Source organism: Limanda limanda, chromosome 1 (assembly GCF_963576545.1).
Source record: "Limanda limanda chromosome 1, fLimLim1.1, whole genome shotgun sequence".
NCBI lineage: Eukaryota > Metazoa > Chordata > Actinopteri > Pleuronectiformes > Pleuronectidae > Limanda > Limanda limanda.
In genome coordinates this window covers 18,458,284-18,477,979 of record NC_083636.1, presented here as the reverse complement: position 1 = coordinate 18,477,979, position 19,696 = coordinate 18,458,284, and the positions used below count along the sequence as shown (strand labels likewise).

The 19,696-nt window shown below is 43.9% G+C and overlaps 1 protein-coding gene and 1 pseudogene across 1 annotated transcript; one reads left to right on the top strand and one right to left on the bottom strand.

Moving 5' to 3' along the window:
• The window catches only part of LOC132995791 (fatty acyl-CoA reductase 1-like), a 30,620-nt pseudogene extending 18,690 nt beyond the window's left edge, over positions 1–11,930 (top strand).
• Positions 11,931–14,375: 2,445 nt separating this feature from the next.
• On the bottom strand, positions 14,376–18,044 carry LOC133009000 (endoplasmic reticulum-Golgi intermediate compartment protein 2-like). The gene is made up of 14 exons (XM_061076402.1): positions 17,990–18,044; positions 17,383–17,522; positions 17,190–17,298; positions 17,018–17,064; positions 16,846–16,913; positions 16,711–16,751; positions 16,403–16,504; positions 16,224–16,319; positions 16,066–16,121; positions 15,605–15,703; positions 15,281–15,378; positions 15,045–15,207; positions 14,586–14,665; positions 14,376–14,447 (listed from the first exon to the last, which is right to left on the bottom strand). The coding sequence occupies exons 2-14, from the start codon at positions 17,486–17,488 to the stop codon at positions 14,376–14,378; spliced, it is 1,137 nt and encodes a 378-aa protein (XP_060932385.1). The 5' UTR covers positions 17,489–17,522; positions 17,990–18,044.
• Between the last annotated feature and the right edge of the window lie 1,652 nt (positions 18,045–19,696).

Sequence of the window (19,696 nt, the reverse complement as noted above, 5' to 3'; positions counted from 1 at the left end):
CCCAAGGCCTAAACACGATTCAGTATCTAACTGGTCTCCAGCTCTGACTGAGAGGATGTTTTGCTCAGCAGCAGTGCTGCAATGTGCAGTGACATGCGCCGGTTAAATCAGTTCTTATGCCTCTGGGAGCCTGTGAGGGAGGGAGGGGGGGACAGGGCTGGATGGAGACAGGGTGATGAGGGGAAGAGGAGATGAACCCTTTTTTCCTCAATATGCCGAGGGCTCTGGGGGGTTAGTCACGTCTGTCCTTCCTCACAGCTTCCCACGAGACGCCTCGCTTTTCTGACTTCTCTCGAGACGAAGCATTTCATCCTTAGCAGGGGGCCTTGTCTCTTTTTTGACAGATGGGAAAGAGAACGTGGCTGGTGTCTGAAAAATAACAATTATCCACGGTTCCTCCATTGTGTCCTCTGTGTTTACTGAGCTGTATTGTCTTTTTAGAATAACAATTTTCTGGCTTCTTTTGTCAGTATATTCCTGCTCACATCCTATTAATCGACGAATATAGACTGAGCGTGTCAGGAAATGGAGGTCAACGCTGAGGGTGCAGCTGTTAATTGCTTCTGTCTGACACACTTTGGCGAATCTTCCCTAGCTAAAGTAAATTTTTCCGGCATGTTCATCTCTGATTGGTGGTGTCTGGCTTCCTCTGCCAGTGTGACAACCACCAGTGTTGAGGATGAAAGCCATATCTCAGACTCTTACGGATATTTTAATTGAACAAGAATAGAAAACTGTTTCGTTTGGCCACCCATTTCTAGCCCTTTTTGTCACTGTCATGAGTTTGGTCCGGTGCAGCCAATTTAAAGGGCAGTTAGTGAGAAGAGATGCTGTCTAAATGACATCTCGGGTTGCCGGGCTGAGAGGAAAGTGCCATTAGTGTTGGGTTTCTGTGAAAGTCCGCGGAGGCGATGCATCAAGCGCTCACGAGGGACGATTTACTGCTGTCAGCGTCTCAAAAAAATGGCAGCGTCCAGTGCAGAGAAAGGACAAGATGGTGACCACATGTATCAGCCACCGTTACACTTAGTCAGTGAGGAGAAGTGACTCTACAGACGACCTTGATTCTTGCTTGATCACGAACACGACTTTGTTTGTCTCGACTGCGTGATGAAAGACAGAATCGCTTGTGGCTGGAAGGCAGTGGGGATGTTGTCCTCGTCTCAGAGCGGAGAGGAAACGCAAACTGGTGGAGCATTGTCTCCCGGTACAAGGCGGTTTGCCCGCAGATGCCCGTGTGCCGGGGGAACGGTGCAGTGGTAGATGTGAGCGGTGGAAGGCTGGCACAAGACCGCTTATCATCCAAAGAGCCTTTCTAACAAAACAATCCCACAATGCCTTTCTCTGCCTGTGTCCACAACAAAGAGCCCTCTGAAGCCCACTGTCTACTGCCTCATTCACCCCCCCGACCCTTCTGACCCCCCCTGACCCCTCTGCACTGTCTCCCCTCCGGGTCAGTCTGTAGATTAACTCCGGATCATGGCTCCTTTATAAAAACAATCCTAGTTAAAAGTCGTGCTGCTATTTTTCTGTGACCAGTGGAAATAGCAGAGGGAGAATTTCAAGTGCCCAGTCAGTGATAGCACTGGCAGTCGTGAACGAGTGCTGTGTCTCGTTGTGTAACACTCGGCACAAATCTGCACAAACTGCAGTTGCAGAGCTGATAAGAGTGAAGAGAGCAGCTGGCAAGGAAATGAGAAACCAGTGTGTGGCCCCACTCACCACAGAGCTGGTTTTACAGCCAGAAATGTGGCAGTTGTATTACTCTCTATTTGCTGTGAATGTACAAAAGGTGTGTATCACTCTGGTTAACATAGATGAATATGATGATGAACTATTGCACTCCTTCAGTTTGTTGAACAGGATCCTATTGATGTTGTAATCAGCCTTAACTGTCTTTACATGTTTCTACTTGACAAGACAAGTCTTTATTCCTGATGTGGTTCGTCCTGTAGATCTAGTTTAACCACCAACAATATTTTCTCTAAAAGCTTGAGTAAGAGCTCGACTTAATGTGGTTACAAGTTTCCTCCTCGGTCGAACCAACCCTTGTTGTTTCCTCTCTGCTGTTCCCCAGTGTTGAATTTAGAGTGGTTTTGGTTTCAGCAGCACTCTCAAACCTCATGAATGACAATCCCACTACGAGAGGGATGCGTATCAGCGGCTGTTCCTCCACGACCAGTCTCTGCTATTCTGGGACTTTTTAAGACACGGTTGATCCCCAAACGTCCTCGTCAGTGACATCTTAGAAGAAACTCTTTGTAACGGACGCTGCTCTGTGAGGATTAGCACTCTGCACTTACACCTGATGTGTCAGTGACAGATACAGTGGGTCAGCGGCCACATTAACACAGAGGAGTTCATGTTGGCTCCTGAACTTTCCTGAAGACATCCTCAACATACTACCCAAACACTTTGGGGGCTACTGACAAATCTGGTTAGTTTGGTTTTGCTGTGAATCATAGTGAAGAGAGAACACTTTGTTCAGTATCACTGCAGAATGTACTTAACGTTTCTGGAACATTCAGGTGAGGGGTGTTGTCTAGGTATGAGGAGCATGCAGGAGGCAGCCATGAGGTCGAAACTCCGCTCCGGAATAAATTTCTCCCAAGGGCAAATGTCTGGAGTAATTTGAATTCTTGCATACGGGAAAATGTCTGGAATTCAGTGCATATCTGAGTGCAGCTTACGAGTACAACACACAACGCTTGGGCTTTTTTGGAAAGATGAGAACTGAACACTGACTGAATCTCTTCTTCTTCTTCTTCTTCTGCGGCCGCTCTCTGCAGACTGCCGGTCTCTGACTAGACACTATTATTTTTGCATTACATAATAAAAGCAGTGCTACGCTATGATGCAGCAAAATGTTGCATGCACAAACCCCTCCCCAGCTGAATGGGAATGGCTCTGGGTTATGACTTTACATACTGTACATCAGGGTTTGTGCCTGATATGGGCAGCGTTTGGAAAAGAGAGGAAGAGCAGAAGCACAAGAGACCGATGGAGCCACAGAACATGAATATAAACAGATGTTTGAAGCTGTTTAATTCAACGTCTGTCCTCTTCAGGAAGAGAGCTCTGCTTCCTGGGACATCTGACACACAATTTCATAACAGAGAAAGCACGCACGTTGATGCCGATCCCTTCGCTTCCCCTCACCCTCGTTCTTCTTCTCATGCCATCTCCTTCCATGTATCTGCTCAGTGTCTTTCTGCACAGCTGCAGGAGATGACAGCCACGCCGGCAGAACAAAAAAACTGGCGCCACTCTTTTACAGCTCCTGATTGGAGCTGCACGACGGGGAAGCGTGACGCAACGTGACATCCCCCTGACTTTCTCTGCTGCCTTTGGTTAGCGTCTCCCGATGCAACACTGGGGGGTTTCATGTTGGGTGCTGCAGGGGACTGTGACGCGGCGCTCGAAGCTCAGCAGGGGGCAGCCGGGTGTTGGGCAGCAAGGGGCGCGGAGTGAGACGAGCTGGTAAATGAAGACGAGAGGTCGCCTAATCTGCGTCCATGTTGAAATGCCTGCAGCCCCCATGTGAGCAAACAGGTGGAATAATATCACACAAGGTGGGCTTTGTGTCGGGTCACACGTGCATCATGTGTGAACTGGAAATTTAGTGCAGAAGAAGTGAGTGTGACGTGTACACTCCAGTTGTGAGGACTTTTTTTTGGAATGAGAGTGCAAACGTTTGTGTTACTAAGTTAAATATTTGCTAATTTCCTTTCTCATCATAGCCTTTGGTTGTGAGGTGTTGTTTGGACAAAACGATTTGTTTGAAGACGTCACCTTGAGCTCTGAGAAGTCTGACACATTTTTCCACTGTTTTCTGAAAAGTTTAATAGATTAAATATTTCTTGTAATAACTGATCCCTGCCGAAACATTAGTGGCACATAAGGGTCAAAGGTTTCTCGTGCATTTACATTCAGATTACACTAAACAGAAGTCGTGTGTGTGTGTGTGTGTGTGTGTGTGTGTGTGTGTGTGTGTGTGTGTGTGTGTGTGTGTGTGTGTGTGTGTGTGTGTGTGTGTGTGTGTGTGTGTGTGTGTGTGTGTGTGTGTGTGTGTGTGTGTGTGTGTGTGTGTGTGTGTGTGTGTGTGTGTGTGTGTGTGTGTGTGTGTGTGTGCTTTGTACACACCTCACTCTGATTCATTGGTCCATTGTTGCAGGACTTCTTCTGTATGACATGTGCAGCTCCTCTGACACACATTTCTAATCTACCTGACTAAAGTAGCCTTCATTTAAACAAAGACAACCGGTTTCTCTTAGTTGAATGATTAATAAATCAGATGAGTGACAAAGGTCAAGTCAAGGTCAAGTCAAATATTGACCTCATTTGAATCATTTGAGCTGTGCATCAGTCAGAGGTCATGATTCTCACGTCTGTGAACTGCCTCTATCCTCCTGTGCTGTGATATTACAACTTTAAGGATGATGTTTGCCAGAGGGGACCTGGCAAAGTTACACATGTGCTGTGTCTGCTGACTCTAAATCATTAACATTCCTCTTCCAGTGCTGAGCTGTCACTGCTGAAGTCAGTTTTCACTGTTGGGCCTCCAGCTCTTCTGCAGTATGCACATAATTATAAGTGGCATTTATATTTGCTGCTTTATTTATCGTTGTGCATTACTCAAATGCTGCTTGTTAGCAAAATGGCTTGTTAAAATAATGTTTCTCTGCGTGCGCTTTTTTGTTTTTGCAGCTTTTTGACCGCGTGCGGGAGGACGACCCCGACTTCCACCAGAAAATCTTCCCCATCAGCAGCGAGCTGATGGAGCCAGGCCTCGCCATCAGCCCGGAGGACGTGGAGAAGCTCACCGCCTGCATCCACATCGTCTTCCACTGCGCCGCCACCATCCGCTTCGACGAGCCGCTCAAGTGAGGATCACACGGATTTGATGCATGAACACAAACCCCCTCGTCTAAGCTTTACCATCCCTCCTTCACACGTACACATAAAACATAATTCACTCCTTTCTGTCTGCACCGTCTTTAATCTTCTAAAAGATACTTGCAGCTCTTTTCATATTTTGCTAAACCAAATAATTTACCAAAGACCTGGATATCTTTCTGTGCTCGCTCTCTCTCTCTCTGTCACTTCACCCTCCATATCTCTCTAAGTGACCTTCCCCTCCCTCTTTCTTTCTGTTCACCACTCTTCTTCCAGCGTTTCCTCCTCTCCTCTCTCTCTCTCTCTCCTGTCATCTCTGGGAGTCATTACTCTGCTGTGCGGAGGCCGGCAGCTTTGTTAGCAGGGCGGAGACATGAATCAAGCCACTGCAGCGTGTTTGTTTAAGGTTCGAGACTCTTCGGCTTTCTTTATTGAAGGTGGAATCTTCAGATAAGAAATGAACAGATCTCGACTTGTATCCTCTGACTCATCAGAACAGCACAAAGCTAGGCTGATGAGTCAGATGCAGGAAGCGTTGGAGCGCAGTGGTGCCGTGAAACCAGCATATGGTCCCAGAAGGTGGCGACCAGACGCCACGCCAACACACACACACAACTCATCCTCTAATCACCGACTTCACTCGCTGCCCGTTAACGAGCTGGCACCACCTGAGCATATCTGATTCATACTAGTGGACCCGCCCACAAACACACACACACACACACACACACACTCCTCACACATTTGTTTTCTCTAACTAATGTAATGTATTCATACTTATAAAAAGTTTTGGTGTAGTTTCTAGTTTTACTTCCACCAAGGAGGTTATGTTTTATGTTACACAAAAAACGACTGAATATTTTTGACTCATTTATTGTTTTTCTGGAGCTTTTAAACTTGTAACTTTGTTATTGATGCAGTTAACAGAGAAATTGGGAAACGCTTGGTTTGATTCCCTAGCTCCCATCCGACAGAATGATCAAGTCAGCTATTTGTGTTTAGGTCAAAATCTCATGTACACCTCCACTAATCAAATCATGCAAAACAGATTGTTCAGAGGTGTGAGGGATTTTAAAAACTGTTGATTTTGCAGCTCTGTGCTCTCCAATGTGCAGGACAGACTGAAAACTGAACAATAATGATGAGACCAACACATTTATTAAAAGAGCAGATGTTTACTCTCCTCTGTGGTTTTCACGTCTCACCGTCCCCTCGTGTCCTTCTGCTCTGGGTCACAATCATGTTCAGCAAATTCAGATTTGAGTGAAACACTTGACGGCAAATGCAAATGTTCTGACATGCAAATTCTCAGACTGAGATTGTAGCAGTCTCACACACACACACACACAGACACACACAGCATTTAAAAGCCTTTCCAATACACACTCATTTCATCTCAATCACACATGCAAACCTTTCACCACCCACTCTCTGACTCACTTGCTCACCCCTTTCCTCCCCCACTCTCTCTCTCACACACACACACACACACACACACACACACACACACACACACACACATTCTCACTATTTAACATTGTATGTGCCCTCTCTCCCGGCAGAAACGCCCTGCGGCTGAATGTCATCGGCACGCAGCAGCTCCTCAGCATGGCCAACCAGATGCACCACCTCGAGGCCTTCATTCACATCTCCACCGCCTATGCAAACTGCAACCGCAAGCACATCGATGAGGTCATCTACCCGCCGCCCATCGAACCCCAGAAGCTGATCGAGTCCCTCGAGTGAGTGGACGAGACACACGGAATCAATTCCGGTTTGGTGGCATTCACGCTGGAGAGGGATGGAATGTGAAACTGTCTCTGAAACTGTTAAGCTTCCTCAAATATTTAAAGAGAGACAGGTTGTATCGACCCTTAGGAAATGTGTTAAAGGTGAAGCGGAACTTCATAGAGAGTAAAGCTGTGCGACTTTACTGATACTTCAGTAATTTTTTCTTCTTGGTTTGGGGAATAAAATCTATATTTTGCTACAAAACCAAATAAAATATTAGTTTTATATCAATGTCATATTTACTAATCATAAGCAGCATAAGAAGTCCCCAAAAAATTGCACTCTTGTGTAATATCATGTTGTCCATCTTTATATACAGACTATGAACACTTTAATATATATTTGCACATAGCAACATATAATTAATGCTTTAAAATAATACATGAATGGGTTGAAGTCATACTGATATGTGTTCTGTGCGTCAGTGCTTCATGTATCTGACTGTGTATTGAATTTCCTTGCCAGGTGGATGGACGACAGCATGGTGCGGGACATCACGCCGGGACTCATCGGCGAGCGGCCCAACACCTACACCTACACCAAAGCCCTGGCCGAGTACGTGGTGCAGCAGGAGCAGGACAAGCTCAACATCGGCATCATCAGACCCTCCATAGTGGGAGCCAGCTGGCAGGAGCCGATGCCTGTGAGTCCACTGAAATCAACCACTTTCGCATATCGCACTGACATGAGAACAGGCTCATTCTGCCGCGTAAATGTTCATCCACATGTTTGACGATTTCTAGAACCCTCTTTGTTAAGAGTCCTCCTGGGAGCAGTAAAACCAATGGACATGAGATATAGATCGACGTGAAGCTGCTCGGGTCAATTCCACCCTCCTCTTGAGTGGCCCAGGATTGAAGATAATCGTTAATAGTAAATTAGGACGATTTAACTGGCTTAAATCCTCCCAAATAGCTGCTGGTAAGGAGAAGTCATGGTGGAGCAGAAGAAGTAGGGAAGGTTGAGAGACCAGAGAAGTTTATGTGAAGTCTGATACGTCTTTTCCACCAGGATGGATTCGGTGCAGATCAGAATCGACTTCTTTAAGTAGTCCAGATTCCAATCAAGTGTGAACTAATCACCAATGCACCAATTAGTGTTTTTTCCAACTGCCAACAGACTTTAGAAGAAGGAGAAGGCTAACGCTGACATTAAAAACATAAAGCGTGAGGCCATCGACAGATTGTGGCGCTAAAAACACCTCCAGCCTCAGCTGCCTGTTCATCTCGTTCTTTTTATCGGCACCAGAGAATATTGTTCGACTCAAGACAAGAATCAGCCTTGACCACATCATGGCTCTCCAGTCCCACATGTTGGAAGCTGTTGCAGCCTATAACCAGCGGCCTCTTCCATTTTTAATGGAGTCTAATTGAAGTCGACAAATCGCTGCTGCCCAGCCACTCCTGTGTTCCCACCACAGGAAGTAACATAAGCCCGAACAGCTGTTTCAGAACACGGAAACATACACACACTGAATTTTTAGGATGTATAAAGATAATGTCATGAAAGTCTCAGAGGATTAACACGTTTCTCTGCTGCTGCTCCTCAGGGTTGGATCGACAACTTCAACGGGCCGAGCGGAGTCTTTATAGCTGTAAGTAAAACACATGCTGCTCACGTTTAAACACAGTTTTTGAATCCTGTTAAGACACTTTTGTTCTCCTATCAGGCTGGTAAGGGAATCCTGCGCACCATGAGAGCCAACAACGATGCGGTGGCTGATCTGATCCCTGTGGACGTGGTCATCAACCTCACTCTGGCTGCCGGCTGGTATACGGCTGTACACAGGTCAGATACCAGAGGCACAGACTCGTCCTGAAAGAACCTGCACCTCACATCTCAGAACTAGAACCACACTCAGCGCTAGAATGCAGTGTGTAGTTTCCCCCTTGATGAGTAAACTGACTCAAAAATACACTGTTTATTCTGTTTTGAGGACGGCAGCTGTAAATATTCAGTGTCTTCTCGTACACTTAACACGGTTCTGTTGAGCCTTATTAAGGCATCCTGGTAAAAGGTTTAAAAGTCAGACTACACAAGGTTAAAAAGACAGAATTCTAATTTATGTTGATCAGCAATCTTCAATTTAAGCAAAGTTAAGCAGCAGAATCGTGAAATACTTTGAGACCCAAGTTACATAAAATACACCAAATATCATTAGAGACTGTCGTCACGCGGGTAAAACTGTACATAATGTTATGTCAGTGTTTATGTATCTGACAACTTGTACTTATTCTTTAGAAGGACAGCAGAAAAACAGAACAATCAGAGTTAAGTATTAAAGGCCTGTTGGAAATTATTTAATTTTCATTTAATTTCAGTTATCCCTCAGTTTCTCAGCCTTTATGTTTTTCCCCGATCCTGGTTTTGAATTTATGATCAACCTTTACAGTCTATTTGCTCTGTGTTGTAAGTTAATGTCGACTAATTTGTTCTTATCGACCTTCTCCCACCTTGCAGACCTAAAACAGCTCTGGTGTACAACTGCACGACCGGCGGCATCAACCCGTTCCACTGGGGAGAGATCGGTACGTACGCTCCCTCTGGGTCGTCTTGTTCAGGCAGGCGGATGTTAATAGGCCAGTTTTGTCTGGAGAAACCGACAATATTGTTGTGCGGGTCGGCTCTCATCATCACAAATCAATACTCCAGTGTTGTGACATACTGTGCTGGTGATATGGTTGTGGTGTTGGGTGTCAGGGGCCTTGTGGGGAGTGACTGCCCCCAGCTGGCAAGAGACGGAGGATGGATTTAACACTGATGAGGGAGTTGAACATAGATAAAGACAAATTTTTCTTCCAGTCAAAGTGCTTCACAGGTGATTGACAGAGTAAAGTATGTTAAAAAGAACTCAAACTGAGTTTATCATTCAGATTTAGAGACTAGTGCACAGCAATGCAATCAATAACAATAGACCAGACTCTTTGTTTTTATCCCAACTGTTTATTATGAGGTGGGGATGGAGCGATGGAGCGATGGAAAGTGAAAGTCAGTTTCCCTCGCAGCGGTCGTCACATACAGTGGGATTAGAGGCTTTGGATGTCAGGCTGGTCCGATGGCAGGGGACCCTCTCTTTCCTCTCAGATTAGCAAACACGTTCCCTTCCCAGAGGAAATTGCCACCAGATGGCTGCGAGCGGGATTAGGTCTCATCCCAGCGACTCCCCGGTTACGAAAGAGGAACGTCGGACTATAATCTGACCGAACAAGAGCGAGCAATGAAGCTAATCGAGAACGAGCGGATCAGAGCAGGCGGGAAACAACAAGCAGAATTAGTTTATCTTCTCTTTGTGTGATATTAAAATGATAAGTAAAGGAGGAGGATCGAGTTCCTGTGTCACTCGCAAAGAATCCTGGGTACTCTAGCCCAGTTCTCCTTTTCCACCGCTGTGTAGTGGACGTCTGCGGGCGGCTCAAGGTTAGCAGCGCTCCTCCCAACCAGGCTGCAAGGAGCCGGACCACAGCTGGCTGTCACCTCGGATCCGGTCATGTCGGCCCCTGCAGCCGCCACCACGTATCTGTTGCCATGGGAACAGCCAGTTGCGAGGCCTAGTTTGCGTGCCGTGTGTGATGTAATGAGTAGTCACATGGCCGCTGTCTGTGTCTATGGATGACTGATGGTGGAGGAGGGGGGGGGGGGGGGGATGATCGAGGTCGGACGTCTGATCCTGGAAGTCGTGATCCCACAGAAGCTGCAGATCTGTGCGTTTGTTTGTCGGTAACTTGTGTAACATGTGAATTTGCTTTAAGAGATAAAAAAATCTCCATGTTGCATCATGACATCACCACAGGACTGAGCCCCAGCATGTGTCTGGATTCACGTCACAGAGCTTAACTTCCAATCATCTGACAAATATGCACTGATCTTTGAAAAAAAAGCCAAAAGGTCGTTGAACAACACTCACCACTGCTCTTACCATGTTTCCTCAAGCTCCTCTCACAGTGTGGATGAAAGAATATTAAATGTCCTGCATTATAAAAAAAATGGAAAGATATGTTTAGGAATTAGGACGTTACTGGGTTTTGTGACTTCATCTCATCCATTCTTTTCTTCTTTCTCCTGCAGAGCACCACGTGATGTCGTCCTTTAAGAGGAACCCTCTGGAGCAGGCCTTCCGCCGGCCCAACGCCAACATCACCTCCAACTACCTGATCTACCAGTACTGGATCCTAGTCAGCCACAAGGTCCCCGCCCTCCTCTACGACTTCTTCCTACGACTCACCGGAAAGAAGCCCCAGTAAGACTCCAAAACGCCTGTTGTGCTTAACACCTGAAGAATAGTTCAGCTGTGTCGTAACCTCCGACCTTTATCTCTCGCTGCAGGATGATGCGTATCTTTAATCGTCTGCACAAGGCCATCGACCTGTTGGAGTATTTCAGCGGCCAGGACTGGGACTGGAAATCGGACAACATGAGCATGTTGTTGAAACAGCTAACACCAGAGGACAAGAAGGTGGGCTTATCCACGGACTGAGGGAACAAAACAAGAGAATTTACTCATAATTCCCTCTCTGATTGGTCACGATGAATCATTTTACTTTTGATACCTTGAATTCTTAGGACTTTTACTTCTAATTAATAATTTACTTCTAGTTTCACTTTAAATTATAAAAGTTCTTTATTCACTGAAATAAGTTTGCTTCTTCTGTTTGAACCCAATGACACTGAGAATATAATCAACTGTTCTAGCATTAGGGAGCCCATTGCTCCACCTAGTGACTGAAAGCGGTATTCCACTTTATTTCTTGACTTTGGTATCAACATCTGTCATCTTTCTTTGTTGCTTCTCGCAGACGTTTAACTTTGATGTGCGTCAGCTGAACTGGCCCGAGTACATCGATAACTACTGCATCGGCACGAAGAAGTACGTCCTGAACGAGGACATGGCCGACATTCCTCTTGCCCGGCAGCATCTGAGGAAGTAAGTCAACTTTACATATTAAGTGTAATGAGTCTATGAAAATATGCTGCCAAAGGACGGTTTTACCTAAAAACAACTTACCCACATAAACATATGTAAGTTTTACTGTACAGACCAGATGTAGAACTCACAGGCTTATTGTGTCTCTCTCCTTCCCAGACTAAGGAACATCCGCTACACCTTCAACACTCTGCTGATCATCTTCATCTGGAGGATATTCATCGCCCGCTCAGAGATGGCCCAGAACATCTGGTACTTTGTGGTCAGCCTCTGTTTCAAGTTCCTCTCCTACTTCCGTGCATCCAGCACCTTAACCAACTGAGTCCTCTCCCCCCCCTCGCCTTTAGAAATCAGCAGGACACGGTTCCCTTCGGTGTGGATTATGGAGGCGCTGTACGTGTGGGGGCTGCGGTCGAGTGAAGCACTCAGGATGGAAGAAAGACGTCTACCAGCCATGAATTATGTTTCATTTTGGAAATCCGTCACCAAACCTCGTCCAGAAAAAAGTGTTCATTCTTTTTCGAACCCTCTTCTTCTCAAAGTGGCCAATTATATATGCAACAATAAGCCTTCTGGGTGATTTCTACTTTCTTCTCCACCACATGGGCTCCATCCTCTTGGATCTCGGTACATTGCCTTTTGCCTTGTGATGATTTCTTCTCTTTTTTCATACTTGAAATATAGCAGTTCTTCAGTGGAGGACAATTTCTACAAGATTATTTTGGTTCTTGGTTTTTTACTGTGGGGAAAGCCACTTCCTGTCTTTGTTGATGTGCAGGTGATTTGGATATCTGCACGTCATGCATTATGTGTATCTACTGCCTTTTTAAGATCACACACACACACACACACACACACACACACACACACAACTGACTAGTGTTACCCGTCTCAAGGCCAATCCACACATTACTGAGACCAGTTTTAAAGCTAAAATCCAAACACACACAGATAACCGCATCACTAGATACAGAACATACAGATCTGCCGTCTTTCCTGCTGTTGAGGTCGTCACTTATTTTATCGTCACACGATTCTGTACAGAAGTTTGTACTGAAACTAAGTTTACTACTTTTACATCTTTATACTTGCGTCAAAGGCTCGTCTGATACGTGGTAGACCTTGGCAGTGTATTATATATAAATAAGAGTACATCAGAGTTGAGTTTATTTGTATAGCCCAGTGGGACATATTGTACAGTGTTCCCCACTGTTTCCTACCGAGCGCCGCGAACTTTGACCTTTCAGGAAAATAACTTCAGAACAGAAGTGGTTAAATAAGGTTCTTGGTTTTCAAACTATCTTATTTTAGAGAAGGTTAAAACTGCCACAGTGACTCAACTGTAATGCTAATACGGCGCTTGAAGAAAAGAAGGGAACACTTATATCACCAAGTCAGATAAACTTGAGCAGAGTATATGAAAGCTGACGGAAGCTATGAAAGCTTGTTAAATGCTACAAGCCGGAGCTTTTCCACCTCAGCTTCATGTGTAAGAAAAGAAGGATCTTTGTACACTAGCTGGTGACTGAGTAAACAGGCCGGAGTCTGGAGCCATAGTTGTTACTGATTGCAATATATAGACTCTCATCCGCTTAGAGGGAAAACATGTATTTGCAAGTTAATATATAGAACAAAAGTAGTGGGCCGAGTATAGAGCCTTGAGGGACGCCCTACCCTAATTGATGGATGGGCTGCTATTTTTAAGCAAAACAAACTGCGATCGATGTCTTGGAAAATCTGTACATATCTGAACTTGCATATTATTCTTATAGATTACCAAAAAATTGTATTTGACTGTAGATTTTTTTATGCGTGGTGAGTGACTCTTCAGGATTCCACCACAGAGCTTCTGACAGAGTCTACCAAGAAGTGTTAAAATGGTGACGGGTGATTTTTTTACTAAACTATACAACGTAAGTTATGAGCGTTTATGGGAGAAAAAGGGACAAAACTAAATAAATGTTTATGCAAACATGTCTGTGGTGAAACCGTGTTTTACTGTCCTTAATTTCAGAGGAAGGTGAACAAAAATGTCTGCAACAGCGCCTGTTTGAACGGGTTTCGTCAGAATTGTTGTCACGGAGCTACAGGGCTATTGTTACGGCGGCGGCGTCGTGGAGTTTTGATCTTCTGTCTGTTTGAAGAGCGTCAGGAAAACCGAGGGCAGGAGCTAGTACACTGTATGTTAGCAAAACAGCAACACATAATCAATAACGTCATGTTCTTCTTTCTGGTGTCATTTGCTACATGTCTGACTGCCTATGTTCCCGGCTCAGACATCACGTCGTTCAAGTCTGCTTGGCAAAACTGAAATAAAGTACAAGATGGAATTAAACAAGTGCAATTTTTCTGATTAATGATTCCATAATTCATATTTTTTGCCAATCATCTTCTTAAAACGTAACTAGCATCATTTCAAGTTCCAGTTTGAGATCCAAATCTTTCCAGAGGTTTGCTGGTGTAAAACCAATAGAATTGTTAGATTGAGGGATGATATTTTGTGCTGCTGCAAGAATTGAAAAAATAAAAGCTAACTACATTTTTAATGAAGCACCATCATAACATGGAAATAATGTTGAAACACATCTATGACTGTAATGATCTGAGGTGGATTTGTGCAATTATTCATAACAATCCCGAAAAATTTTGCATTTTCAAATAAAAAATAAACAATTTCTTACAAACTGAACGACAATACATAAGACCTCCTGCAGGCGTTTGTTCTGCTGGGAGGAGAGATTTCATCGTTCAGCTCACTGAGAAACAGCTACTCCTCAGGAACGTCCTCAGCCAACAGAGGGACGAGGTGATTGTTCACATTGTTCATCTGGTTGTGAGGCTGCACATCCTGGAACAGATTTTAGCAAATCTATTTCAAGTTTAGTCTAATTTCATACAGAGACAGAGCAAGTAATTATTTTCCGATACTGAGCTGAAATATAAATCAATATAAGATGATTTTTGCATCTGGACTCACCTCTCTGGGCCGGAAGCCTCCCAATTTAAAGCGACAGCAAATCACATCGCAGCAGAAGCCGACAAACCCGTGGAGCATCCCTGTAAAGAGAGAGGGAACACAACGGTAAATATAAATTAATTTTACTTTTACTCCTTTACAAAATGAATTATTTGTGCCACATAATGTTGCTTTGCTCTGAATTGAGAAGACTATTGACTTAAAAAAGCCCTCAGTCAAGCTCACACCTCCGCCAAGGACCAACAGTCCCTTTAAATTCCATCAAGCTGCACCACATTGCAAACCCTCATGGATATAAATCCTCTGTATCTAGATCCATCATTTATTCCTTCAGATATTGGGGTAAATTTGTTAAAGAAAGTAATAAAAACCTTCTTAGATCTGCTCCTTCGTAAAGATCTGTGTCAAAGTGTAAAGAGTTCTTTCCAGAGATGTTATTGCAGGGTGGAGACGACTCGCCTGTCGTGGAGAATATTCCCCCGATGATGCCGCAGAGTCGCACCAGGAACTGCCCCAGTGGCATGTGCTGCTCGCTGACCGTCACCATCAGAGAGCTGGTGTCGTACTTCAAGAAGATGCCAGAGACGCCGTGACTGCCGGCTGCATGGTTTATCAGCCGCTCCTGGGAAACACAGAGTACGGGGTTCAGATCATTTAGATTTTGTGTTTTTATTTCATTTGCCTGATTCACTCACCCGCTCAGTGACAGAAAACTGGTGTGTGTCTGCAGAGATCTTGTGCGTGTTGAGTTTGGTCGGCACCACGGTGATGAAGTACTGGAACATCTGGTTGTCTGGGGGCAGAATCACAAGGAAAGAACCGTTAAACATTTAACTAATTCGGTTTTTCAATAGATTTCAAGGAGAATCAGTATGAAAACTACAGCTGAGTCTAGGTAGCAGTTATTTGGGTCAATAGTTGTATCGACGTCTTATTAATCCTGCAGTAAACTCAGTTCTTATCCTCTGAGGTGGGAAAGCACTTCATCACGTTTTTAATTCTCTCCTGCAGCGACTCACGGTTAAAGGTGATTTTCTCTGTGCCGTCCAGAGGATTGATGATGCCCGGGATCTCCTCGCCGAAAGACAGATGGTCGATTCGATGGGAGAAGTTGTACGCTAGGATGAGAAGACGTTTGAGGTTCATTGAATGTGGAAGAGGAAGAAGTTTGGGCTGAGAAGTCAGTTATGAGCCCTCAAGTGGTGAATAGATTAGTTGACTAAGGTTAAGTTAAGGTTAGAGTTTGGTTAAGGGAAAAGGTTAGCGAAGAACTATGGTTTGTATTAAATTCTCTAAAATGATGGAGAGCATAGACGATAGGTTCAATAATATACAACAATAATATGATGATAATAATCTTATTATTATAGTAATAATCTTACACTATAATGAAAATAATCTTGAAGATACATTTCATATAATAAGCCGGGTCTTTAAAATTAAATATATAATATATATAAGACAGACGTGTGGAACTCACTCTCATGGCTCACAAAAGCTGCGATATGGGCGTGACCCTGCGGATGGTGAATCGGCCTGAAAAGAGAAAATGTACACGTATTAAAGATCCTACAGCTGCATGATGATGATGATGATGATGATTCGCTGCCTTATCGTGGATCTGAATCTGTTTCTTACTTCCCCACAATGATGTGCAGATTTCCTGCCACCTTGTTGACGTACATATGTCCGTGTATCCTGCAGCCATTGAGCGGCTCTATAGATGTATCCTCCCTAAACACACACACACACACACAGTCCCATTTATCAAGAACTATATGATATAGGAATAATGTTTCTGCACATGTGAAACTGACCGTGGAGGCAGAGCGGTGGGAGCTCCTTTCAGCAGAGTTTTGTACAGGACTTCCTGAAGGGCGTGCTCCTCTCTCAGTCGGCTCTGGATGAGGAGCAGGGTCCTGAAAGTAGGTTTAAAAACTGTCAGCAACTAATTAGAAATACGACACATTAAACACAAGAAGAGTTAAAAAAGAGAAAACCAAGGTGAGAATTTGGTGAAGAGAACATATGTGGAATCCAAAGGTTAAAAACTGCTTAGTGATATTTTACTATTGCTCTGGGTCTTGTAATCAAGTGCTTCCTTGGTGATTTCATGGATTCTCACCTTTGCCACAGTCTTTGTTGTGGAGTCAGGTCGAAAATAACCTGATCAAACATACAGAGAAAAACCGTAACAGTGAAAAGCAACATTTCTTAAAACTGGAACAAAAACTCTGCAGATAAAGTGTGTGGGACTCACAGGTTCATACTGGAGGCCGCTGGATGTGATCATGGTCTCAGCCAGATCCAGAATATCTGCTCCCACATCTGGAACCAGACGTTAATAACTTAACTAATAGATCAATATATCATTAAAACGTGTGTATAACATGGTTTCTGTGTGTGAAAGAGAACAGAGGTTAAAAACTTACGCTGGCATTTCATGGCAACTGTGATGTCGAGGTTTATTCTCAGTTTACTGTGAAAGAGTGAGAGTAAGTCAGGTCAATGATACCATCCTGGTTGATATTATAGTTATTAGCAATGCAACCTTTTAAATAAAAATGAGTGAATTGAGTTATTGTGTAATTTATGTAAACGTACCTGGAGAAATCTTTGTCCACTGCGTATTCGTATTTCATCCACGTGTCTCGATAAACAAAGAACTCCAAGACGGCGAGAAGAGCCATCGCACAAAACGCTATCAGCGACACTGGGGATGAGACACAACAGTGACTGCACTCCCTCATATCTTTGGTATTATTCATATTATATTCGTTTCAGAGGGTTCTCCCACCCGTTCCCCCCGATGCTGACGTCTCCACGTAGCTCTCCGACACTTTGGGGAAGGCGTCCAGCTCCCTCACCAGGCTCAGAGCTCTCCTCCTGGACAGACGCCTCATGATCGGGTTCAGGACACGTCTCCTCCTCCTCGTCCTCCACCGACAAAACATCAGAGCACATCAGGGTTACAGGCAGAATCTGACCTCTGACCTCTGAGCTTATATCTGCTATTATTGAGGATGCAAATATTCACATAATGGGGAAAACAGTACTTCACTTCTAGAATTATACATTTAATCGATATATCAGTTTGCTCAGATCTAATAACATCACATCATCAAAATCTTAACCATTCATCACATGGTTTTAGTATTGGTCTAAATATCACCTTACTGGTTTCAGTACTGGTCAAAACATCATGACATATTATTGCTCTGATATCTTGTGATCATATAAACTGAATTTATGGATACCTTAAAATAAACATCACAGAAAATGACAAGAAATACAAATAACAGACCCACAGAACATCTCTGTATAAATATAAATATAAATAAATATACAGTCTCCCCCAGCACTGTTCATTCTAACATGGTATAATCATGCAGTACATGTCTTACCTGTGTTATCATGTGTCTTCATGTGTCATCACGTGTTTCAGTGGGTGGAGGATCCTCACCAGTTTTCATCTTGTCTCTATTTCTTCATCATGATGCCAGTTACTCACGGGGGCGCGCTCCTCTCTCTTCCTTGTTCGGGGCTTTAAACGACGTCAGAGAGTGCGTAAAACGTGCGCGCTCAGCAGGAACACGCAGCGAGCAGTGTCGATACCCAGTCAGCAGGTGGCGCTGTAACACAAAACTAGTCAATAGTGATATAATACTTTATTTCTTGAACATTTTTAGAAATTAATTAAATTAAACGTTAAAATATTTATATTAAAGCTATATTATATTAATTTGACAATTTATCACTATAAAATAATATATTATATCTGTATTATATTATATTATATTATATATTATAATTTGCAGCGTAATAGTAGAGGTAGATTTCTCTGTATAAATCGACTTGTTACACTTTGTCCTTTGCAAATACAAGTTGCATCACTTAACAACAAATCAATTAAATTATGCAATACTCCGAACCATTGTTATTGATAACATGTAAAGCTCAATCCGTGCTTTCCCAGGTAAATTCTTTCAAATAACTAATGCTTTCAGATTTGCATGATTTAAGACGATTTAGGATTTATGCACTTTTTTGGACTGCTGGAGTCTGTAGAGTTTGTTTGCAGTGAAACTTAATGCAGAATTTTGTTCGGGTGATTGGCAGCTTATTTAGTTGTTATCTTTCTCTGTAATGTCTGATATAAGGCCTTTTACACTTTGTTCTTTGCAAAGAGCTGATACAATTCCTTTTTTAGATTATATAATAGTGCAAACCACTGTCTATGATCACATTCAAATCTGAAACGATGCTTTTCCAGTTAATTGTAACTAGTCTTTTCTGAGGTTAATGATCACATGGCTGCTCTGAGAAGTAGAAGTTGTGCACGTTCATCCATCAGCAGTGACACAGACCCATCTTGAGAACCTCTGACCTCCACTTACAAGAGGCAATTAACTTCCAGGAGCAGTGTTTACAGACATGTGTGGATCTGCACACCAGAGGTGAAGCTGCTGGACTGACAGGAGAGAGAAAAGCTAATGTGAAGACATGATAACAATCAGTTACAACCAACTGGTGAGGTGCAGGCTGCTATTGTCACCTGAGGACAAAGGAGATGTTTACGTCTTGCTGCAGGCCCAGACTGCACCAAAGGAAAAAAAACGATACAGACGAAACCTTCAGACGAAACCAGTGAATCACATGTGTCCCTCGCCTGTGCAATCAGAGCTCATGATTCTGTGCATGCATGCACCAGAGCTGCTTGACTATGCAGAGCAGCACAGATGGGTGTGTGGGGGGATGGGTGCTGTCAGCTCACAGATCAAGCTGTGGGTCGGTGGTCCCATTGCTATTCACCGCACAAGCACGTAGGGCATGTCAGACACGCTCCATGGAGACATACCAGGGCTGGAATTGGTTGTGTTTTGGTTCTCCTGTGATGCACTGGGATATTCTGTCGCTCTTTGCGTGAGGAGAAGTGTGAGAACGGCAGGAAGATAAACTCTGCACATTTTCTGCTGAGAGAGCTGCTTTGGATTGTGTGACACATTTATGGTTATATCATATCAGCTGTGTTTATAGATTGCAGATAAGTCTGTACTGATGCTGCACATTTACATGCCGGTTCCCTAAATCAACTATATCAGTTTTTACAC